This window comes from Alosa pseudoharengus, unplaced genomic scaffold (assembly GCF_046254945.1).
Source record: "Alosa pseudoharengus isolate Yale_2024_CS ecotype anadromous, Long Island Sound unplaced genomic scaffold, YU_APseudo_1.1 YU_APseudo_1.1_scf_2, whole genome shotgun sequence".
Classification (NCBI taxonomy): domain Eukaryota; kingdom Metazoa; phylum Chordata; class Actinopteri; order Clupeiformes; family Clupeidae; genus Alosa; species Alosa pseudoharengus.
Genome location: NW_027468663.1, coordinates 24,404,210 through 24,410,874, shown reverse-complemented (window position 1 = coordinate 24,410,874; position 6,665 = coordinate 24,404,210). Strand labels below are relative to the sequence as shown.

Here is a 6,665-nt window from a genome sequence, read left to right as displayed (position 1 = left end):
GTGACCCCCCATGGTTGAAATAAAAAGGTTACGGTGCCCTCAAAAGTGTCCTATTGGCTGGCCTTTACATGAGGTAAATGTTTCAGTGCCCTTTAATGAGTGCCCTTCTAGTGTTGTAAATATAATGCAAGACCCTATAAGGTGCCCCCTAAAAATGGTCTATACTTGGCGTTCCCTATGTGTGCCCTTCCATTGGAAAAGGGTATCATTATGGAGTGCCCTCTGATGCCCCTACAGTACATGCCAGTGTTCCAACGAGTGTCATTTCCGTTACAGAATGCAGTGAAATGCATCCCTGTATATTGTGCTACATGTGAGAAAACATAAAAAGTGGCAACATAGGTGCTCCTCTAGTGGATAAAATGTGATACAATGAAATGTGCCCTTGCAATGGAAAGGAACGAACCCCTGTAAAATGAGATGTAGTACCCAGGGGCCCTGAAGCAGCCTCTGTGTGAAGTCACTACTGTGTTCCCCACCCCACATATCTGAATAGGGCCCCTCAGTCAAATAACATGAATTATGTGATGTGTCTTAATTGGGTTCCTCAATCATATACCATGGGTTATGTTATTCACCCCTGATATCTGAATGGGGTCCCTCAGTCAAATAACATGCTGTTTGTGATAATCATCTTATGTAATTGGCATACTTTTCAGAGCACGATGCCTTAAATCTGTTGATGGTTGTGTCATATTTGTATACCTCAATCTGTCCATTTCCTTCCACAAAACTCACCAGAGGTCATCATTTAAGGGGCTTACTGTATGTCCCCACCAATGTCAAAACCAAACCTACACCCTTTCAGCCCGCCCTGAACTTCTCGTTGAAAAGCATGCATAGCAGCCATTATATTTTCCACTCGTCACTGAGTTCACATCACTGACCCTCATCATGTCCTGCCTGGTAGTAACTATCATTGCTCACCTGGGTAAGTTTAAGTTTACAAAATATGCAACTAATTGTAATATGTAACTACAATTATTTATTATCATTTTTTATCCTTTTTTGAACTTTCGAGGATTTGTCTTTTACGTGATATTTGTCATGTCTTGTATGTATTTTCTAACTCCTGGCTGCAGCCCAGTGTCCCTTAGTGGGATAGTAAATGTAACATGATTCAACTTGACTTGTGGATAAGAGGTGGATTTTGTTTCTATTGTCTAAAGCTGTCATGTCCAAAGCTATGTTTCTAGGTTTTGTGCTATCAAGAATCTGACAACACCTGACACTTCATTAACTAAATCATTCAAACTCAGATATTAAATTAAGTACCAACTGTCATTTTCAGGTGTGATACAATCTGCTCTGAAGGTCTCAGGAACTGAATTGGATCTAACGATCAAGCCAGGGAATAATGTTACTCTCTACTGTGACTGCATTTGGACCAAAGGTGCACAAACATATTGGTATAGAAACTGTTCACATTATAGGCAACCTTCATTTGTGATGTCAACCCAAGAAGCAATTAAGGATATAGACAAGCTCTCCACCTACGAATTTAAATGGAACACCACTAGCCAGTCCCATGATCTACTAATCAAGAACATCACTGAGTCTGAGCTGGGGTTGTACTACTGTTCTGTTGGTATGTCAAAAGTGATTGACACAACTGTAAATCATCAGAAAGTCACAAACGGAATAATTCAACAGAAAGTCTCTTATTCGTATGGAAACATCACCTACAAGTTGTCCTTTGAAGGTAAGACAATTAGCATCGTTCACTACAATGATAGTTTTTTTCATACATGTTGAGATAATTTGGAATGTTTCATGATGATGTAATGGAAAATAACTGGCAATAAAATATCAGTTATTGTACTGTTTATTATCTCAGAACTCAGATAGATTGCACTTGTTATGGTTATGCACTTGGAATATATATAATATATACTGTATGTGTAATTAACTCTTCGCAATGTTTTGGAGTGATAGTTTGAAGAGGAAAAGCTGAATGCAATAACTTATTGTAGAGTGTAGGATGTAGAGTGTGATTTATCTGTGGACGCAAACAAGAGCTGTGAGGCAACTGCAGACCCTTGCACCCAACTTGCATTTGTAATGTTAGTGTTACATGACAACAAGTGTACACACCCTTCACTCCATCAGTGACTTTAGTGTGTGTGTGTGTGTGTGTGTGTTTAGTGGTGCATAGTTTGAGACTCCCTATAGTTTCCTCCTATAGTTTGTGTCCCACACTGTAATGGTAGTTTTCTGTGGAAACAGACATTGTCAACCTACTATGTTGGCAGTTGAGGCTACTGTAAAGTAGGTGTGGAGTATTCATGTTATTAGTGAATTAATAATAAATCATAAACATTACATATAGATCAGTAAAACTCAGAGGCCAACCTTATGGAGCATGATTATGAAACTATTATTACTTGTGAAATGAAAGTATAGTGATGATGATACCATTTTTTTCTATGAATGGCATTGTGTTGTATCCAGTAGTAGTTTATATCATGTAAGAGGACAGAGATGTGGTGATCCTTTGCCTTGTTTATAACTCTGAAGTACATTGGACCAGTACAGTCTTAGTCATGTGACCAGACACACACAGAAAGACGGATGAATGGACCCGATTACAATACCCTTTTTTCTCTTACCAGGGGCCAAGGGTTTTAATGGACATTAAACATTATGTGTTGTTTTATGGTACCTCAGTTCAGGTTTTCTGTTTGCCTTAATTGCTTATCAACATTTTTTCAAAATTATTGTATTATAACCAATTAGTATATGATCACTTGAAGTGATCATATACTAATTGGTTATAATACAATCATTTTGTATATTGTCCAGTAGTAAAGTATGAAGTGTGACTCCATCATCAGTAAGATCTATTAAAACCAGAGTCAAGAAAAATTGGATTCTCTCTTTCTGACTCTTTTTCTCTTTTTTTCCAGTTCTGTTGGTGTCTTATTTTGGTTCATTTGGTTCATGATATTCACTTAACTATAATGGTTTACAGAAATAAATTATTCACAACACGTTATACACAGTTAAAATAAAAACAACAATCATGTGGTACATTACACTATAATCATTAATCAATTAGTGAAATGTGATAAAAGTCTTCCTTTCCGTGTAAATTTGTAGATTTGTGACCAAATTCCTGTGCCGTCATGTGTACATCACTGCTGATTTATTTGAACAGATGCTACTTCTTCTCCTGCACCTACCGGTCCTCCTCCCCCTGATGGTGGTCAGTGCTGTTCACTGCTGGTCATCTTGTGTCCTGTGTGTACTCTACTCTCTGCCCTCATCTCCTCCACCTGTGTGTACTGCCTCTGCCGTAAGACCGGTATGGAATTAACATTTGACAACATGTTATAATGACAAACTCTGTGTAAATGGTCATGCTGGTGATGTATATCTTTAAGTTGCTCTTATTCATCATCTACAGCACCTGTGGAATCGGGTGAGCATCTGAAAAAGAGAGACACTCAAAGAAGAGAACAGGTATTTGACTGAGTAGTTGTCAGTAGTTTATAAAGTAATTGCTGGAGAATGTGTAACCTATACAGCTCAATTATACATGCAGGACACAAGGAAAATAAATTACTTAGAATAATTTCCTATCTCAGATTTACAGGTCTTAATGAATCTACATCAACTACAGCAAACCAATGCAAATAGACAACATGACACTTAACTAGATCCAAGATAGTTTCCTGTAGATACGAATCAACATTTTTTTTATTTCATAAAATTTCAAGTATTGGAAAGGATAACAGCTCTTTGCATTCAATTTCATAAATATGGTGCATGTGATTTAGTTTTTTGATTTTGACTGCTAAACGTAATTGATTATTAACATTCTGTACTATCTACTGTATTCTGTTATCATTTCAGGATGAATGCACAGGACAGTGTTGTGCTCCATTGGACATACCAACAAAAGCATCCAAAATAAAACAACAGATGAAACGGCATACAAAATTTGACTTAAGTACCTACTCTGAGGTTGTGTATGAATTTTTACCATGAAATGAAAAAAAAAAACCCTTTTGCCAGTTTAGATGGTGGTTTAGATCTGTGATTTTTTTAACCTCCATCTAAAACAGCAGGTATGCTGATTAGATGCATGAGCATTTTACTTTTTTTGTGATTTCAAAACAGCACAGAGTTTTGGTCTAAAACTAGCAAACCAGCAACCGAAACAACATGCAAAACCTTGCAAACGCAACCCAGAGCCTTACAGTACTGACACTGCTAGAAGCTTGCTAACTGATGTTTTTTGGTGATATAGTCAATGTCATATTGTGAATGTTTTCTTTCATTTTTGCAGTGCAGACGCACTTGCAACGCAGAACTGCATAGGCCTAATGGGACTTGACCACTGTGATGCACTTATGAGGGGCAATGGCTAAATCTTAATGTCCCCCCAACTAAGCCCTGAACCCTCAACTAAGCCCTGAACCCTCAAAGACGTAACTGACATCTGTTGATAAGTGATTGAGTTTGAGAGACTGTAAGGGTTCAAAACCAAAAAATGGTTCTGTTTCTGTTTCCTTTTTATGTTTGTTTACTGATGTTTTTTCAAGCTTCCAGCCTCCCTTTCAGTAACTCTGTGTTTCATGTCACAATGCTATGAATTGTCTGTTGCATGTCTGTTAGTCTGTGAGGGCGGACTTTGATATTTACCGACTATATGATCAGCTGAGTAAGCTTAGTTAAGACAAGATCATAGTGTCCTTTTACAGTACACAGAAATTTGTCTTACTTTACAGGTATAACTAGCCTGACGAGCCAGACCCACATTAAAATGTAGGGTCTGGGCACTCACCGTTCGCAGTGCTCAGTCCGAGGGGCGGGATAATCAGTTGTCTTTCAAATTCCCTCTGCACGCAATAGGATAGTGGCAGCGCTATGAGTCCCATGCGTTTCCCACCAGCGGAGCTAGTTGGCTAGTTCAAACGTTTGCCAACTTAATAAAAGCTTAACTCGTGTCACACTGTTCGCCAACAGCAACATCCATCTTATTTGTTTTCAAGTAGCAAGGAAATCAAGCCAAACCGTTGCAACTCTGCCATCAATCATTATGTTAAGCCCACCTAACGACTCTATACACGATTTCATTGGCCTGATTGAGTTTCGATTTCTGGAGCTCACAAGCCAACAGAGAGTTGCTAGACTAGTCCGCTAGGGGCGCGTCTACATTTCCAAGATAAGGTATAACAGCAACATGTACAAAATCCATTTCCATTTTTTTTAAATCTCTCACTCTTAAAGGGGACCTTGGCAACTATTTCAACGTAATAAACCCGTTTAGAAATCATTTGGATGGTTAAATGACCTGTTCCGGTGAAAATGGTGACTTTCCCCGCTGCGCCTAGCGTCCCCAGGCGGAAAACCAACCTTGCAACATTGAGACTACCGTCCCGGAAAGAGAAGTGAGAAACAAGAAACTTTTTTTAAATCGTGTTTCTTACCTTGTAACATCCACATAGTTCTGCCAAACTTATGCTAATCGTTCGCTAGCTTGTAAACAAATCCATGTGCTGTATCGTTGTTACCTTTTCCCAGTTTGAAATACCATAATGCACAATTTCTCCAGCAGAGGGGGAAATCCTGCCAAGTTTCCCTTTAATGCCACCTTAAGTGATTTGATTTCTGTGAAGTATGAAAGACCAGTATCTTGTGTATCACAGCATATCTGTTAGCTGTACTAAAGACATGGATATTGTCTGGCTCTTTCATCCAGTTCTTTCTGGTATACTGCATTGCTTAGCATTTGAAAATAAATATTAATGCTCTTTCTGAAGTTCGGTTATTGTGTGGTTATTTAAAGCAACAGAAATGAAAGCTTAAACCTGATATTCCACCTAGAACAGTGCAGAGGCCTTGTGTGGAGGGACAGTGGGGGTTGAGAACAACATAAAGAGAATCCTGGGAGTTTTCACTGAGGGAAATGTTTGTAATGCAACCAAATTAAAGAAGTGTGATCACCCACATGTGGCACTAAAGAGGCAGACATAGTTTCCTGGATTAAAAAAGAAACAATGTAAATGCAGCACAGACAATGGCAGAAATGTTGGGCTTTTTCAACCGCTGCAATTTCACCTGAACCCAATCAGTCTCCATTGTCCACAGCCAGGGATGATATTTTGAATTAATGAGATAATAAAGTTGTTAATGTAGAAAAACAGAGCTCTTTATGATTTTACAACATTATGATTCGGAAAGACAGTGCTGAAAGACATGTGCATGTGAGCAGTAGCAGTTGAACACCAGACAGGACCACACGAGTGATTGTGGATTTCCTGTTTTTCAACACATTTGTCAACATGCTCTGCAACACACAGTTTTAGAGATGCAGGTCTTACAATGCAAGCGTTCCATTAGTGACCTCAATGATCCACCACAGACTGAGCACGCTCTCAGTGTAGTGTGTGTGTGTATGTGTGTGTGTGTGTGGTGCAGGGAGGTAGCACTAGGCCTAAGTGTCAACTTAGAGGGATAGAAGCTGCTTACAGACATAGGTGTAAGTCCGCATGTTCTGCAGATATCAAGCGGCTGGGCCGTGTATCTGAACAACATATCCGGACATTTGGAGGTCTTACACTCCTCTCCTATTATGTAAATGAGTTCATGTCTGAACAAAGCGAAAAACATGCAGAGATTCTGTTCACAGGGCCGTTGGACTGGGTGTAAAACCAGAT

The 6,665-nt window shown here is 39.0% G+C and overlaps 1 protein-coding gene across 1 annotated transcript; it reads left to right on the top strand.

Moving 5' to 3' along the window:
- Nucleotides 1–865: 865 nt before the first annotated feature.
- Nucleotides 866–5,701, top strand: LOC143135141 (uncharacterized). The gene is made up of 5 exons (XM_076295869.1): nucleotides 866–931; nucleotides 1,292–1,702; nucleotides 3,158–3,304; nucleotides 3,407–3,462; nucleotides 3,856–5,701. Exons 1-5 carry the CDS (start codon nucleotides 895–897, stop codon nucleotides 3,988–3,990), a joined length of 786 nt encoding a protein of 261 aa, XP_076151984.1. The 5' UTR covers nucleotides 866–894; the 3' UTR covers nucleotides 3,991–5,701.
- The last annotated feature ends 964 nt before the right edge of the window (nucleotides 5,702–6,665 follow it).